Source organism: Amphimedon queenslandica, unplaced genomic scaffold, assembly GCF_000090795.2.
Source record: "Amphimedon queenslandica unplaced genomic scaffold, v1.1 AMPQUscaffold_10833, whole genome shotgun sequence".
Lineage (NCBI taxonomy): Eukaryota > Metazoa > Porifera > Demospongiae > Haplosclerida > Niphatidae > Amphimedon > Amphimedon queenslandica.
This window is the reverse complement of record NW_003548919.1, coordinates 255-1,989: the sequence shown is the minus strand read 5'-3', so window position 1 is coordinate 1,989 and position 1,735 is coordinate 255. Positions and strand designations below refer to the sequence as shown.

The window sequence follows — 1,735 nt, the reverse complement described above, 5'->3', positions numbered from 1 at the left end:
TATGTGGTAGAAATTTTTTTGTGTTTTAAATTGTGCTGTGATTTAATTTTTAATAAATGAGACTGTGTCATGTATTATTGAATGTGGCATGTAATTATATGGGTGATCTAATTTTTTACACAAAGTTCTAATACAATAAAAGTAAAATCACAGTAAAAATTCCCAGGTACATGTACATGTATATATGAATATTGATAATAGTTTATTAACAATATATTCTGTAATAAAAAATTGAAGTGTTATTTCATTAGAAAATATTACATTACATATGTACGGTCCTTTCTCTACAGGTACTAATAGGTTTCCAGGTTGTAGGTGTCGTTCTTCATGTAGCACTAAACACTGTCCTTGCTTCTTAGCTGTGAGGGAGTGTGACCCTGACCTCTGCAGTACTTGTGGGGCAGGTACAATGTACATGTACATGTACATGTACATGTAATGTATACTGTATAACGGGAAATTTTGGAGGGAGTTAAATTTGGCAAATTGCAAAGTTTGGGTGATTTGTAAACTTTAATGTGGTGAATTTGCTGCTATGTGACATTGAGCATACGCATTTGTATTCCATATACACGTGTAGCTAAAAAATTTGGTGGAGTAAAATTTTGGAAAATTTGGCGAATTGAGGTCCATTTGACAAATGTTTAGTCTCCAATTTGATAGGGTTCCATAGAAGCATACACAGAGTTAAAATTTTGCCAAAATTTTAACCTCCAATTAACCTCTTTTGAAGTCAATTTGCCAAATTTTAACACTGCAAATTTTCTAGCTATACAGTACATGTACTGTAGGTTTTAACAAGTGATCATGTGCCATTGAGCTGGATTAAAATGATGAATTTATTTTTAAGAAGTGGCTATCAAAATGTCAAAATTTGCGAAAGTTCCCCCTTTATGTACATGTAATTACCAGCTATTACATTGAATATTAAATGTCTTACACATAGAATAATTAAAAATATCCCAGTTAAAATACATGTACATGTATTATACAATGTATTACTTTATCTCTTCCTTTTAAAGGTGATAATTTTGAGATGAAGTTCACTACGTGTAAGAACGTGTCCATACAAAGAGGTCAGAAGAAGCATCTGCTGATGACTCCATCAGATGTTGCTGGCGGGGCATCTTCTTAAAAGACGGAGCAGAGAAGAATGAATTCATCAGCAAATACTGTGGAGAGGTACATGTACATCCACTCACTATACAGTACTGCAGATAAATTATGCATCTTAAAATTACAAGTTTTATGGAACGTGTACATGCATTTCTAATTTTCAGATCTTTATCATGATTATTATAAACTAAAGCAATTTACTCTTTAGTTAATGTTTTATTATTATTATTATTATTATTTTGTAGATAATATCACAAGATGAAGCTGACAGGAGAGGGAAAGTGTATGACAAGTACATGTGTAGCTTTCTCTTTAATCTTAATAATGGTGAGGCATATAATCTAATTAGTACATACCATAGTAACTTACTACTAGAGTATTGGCAGCTATGCAGCTTCTTAAACTAATTATTGTTTCTGTGTGTGTATACATGTATATAGGTACATGGATTAACCTTTACATTGTACACAGTTATACTGTATACACATGTACATGTAGATGTACATCAACATTTACTTCTGTATCTTCATCAGTACTATTGTTGCAATTATTACTAATACATGTTCATGTATTATTATTATTTTGGTAAAAAACATAGGTACATGTACACCTCAATTTT

At 31.3% G+C, this 1,735-nt stretch overlaps 1 protein-coding gene and 1 long non-coding RNA gene across 2 annotated transcripts in view; both read left to right on the top strand.

The window, feature by feature from the left end:
• LOC109589829 (histone-lysine N-methyltransferase EZH2-like) overlaps positions 1 to 251 on the top strand; it is a 5,391-nt gene extending 5,140 nt beyond the window's left edge. The window contains exon 4 of the mRNA XM_020005829.1: positions 238 to 251. Within this exon, the coding sequence (XP_019861388.1) occupies positions 238 to 251 (14 nt within the window). The remainder of the gene's footprint in view (positions 1 to 237) is intronic.
• Positions 252 to 257: 6 nt separating this feature from the next.
• Positions 258 to 1,507, top strand: LOC109589830 (uncharacterized). The gene is made up of 3 exons (XR_002188960.1): positions 258 to 404; positions 1,023 to 1,182; positions 1,362 to 1,507. It is a non-coding gene; the product is annotated as an uncharacterized LOC109589830 (long non-coding RNA).
• The last annotated feature ends 228 nt before the right edge of the window (positions 1,508 to 1,735 follow it).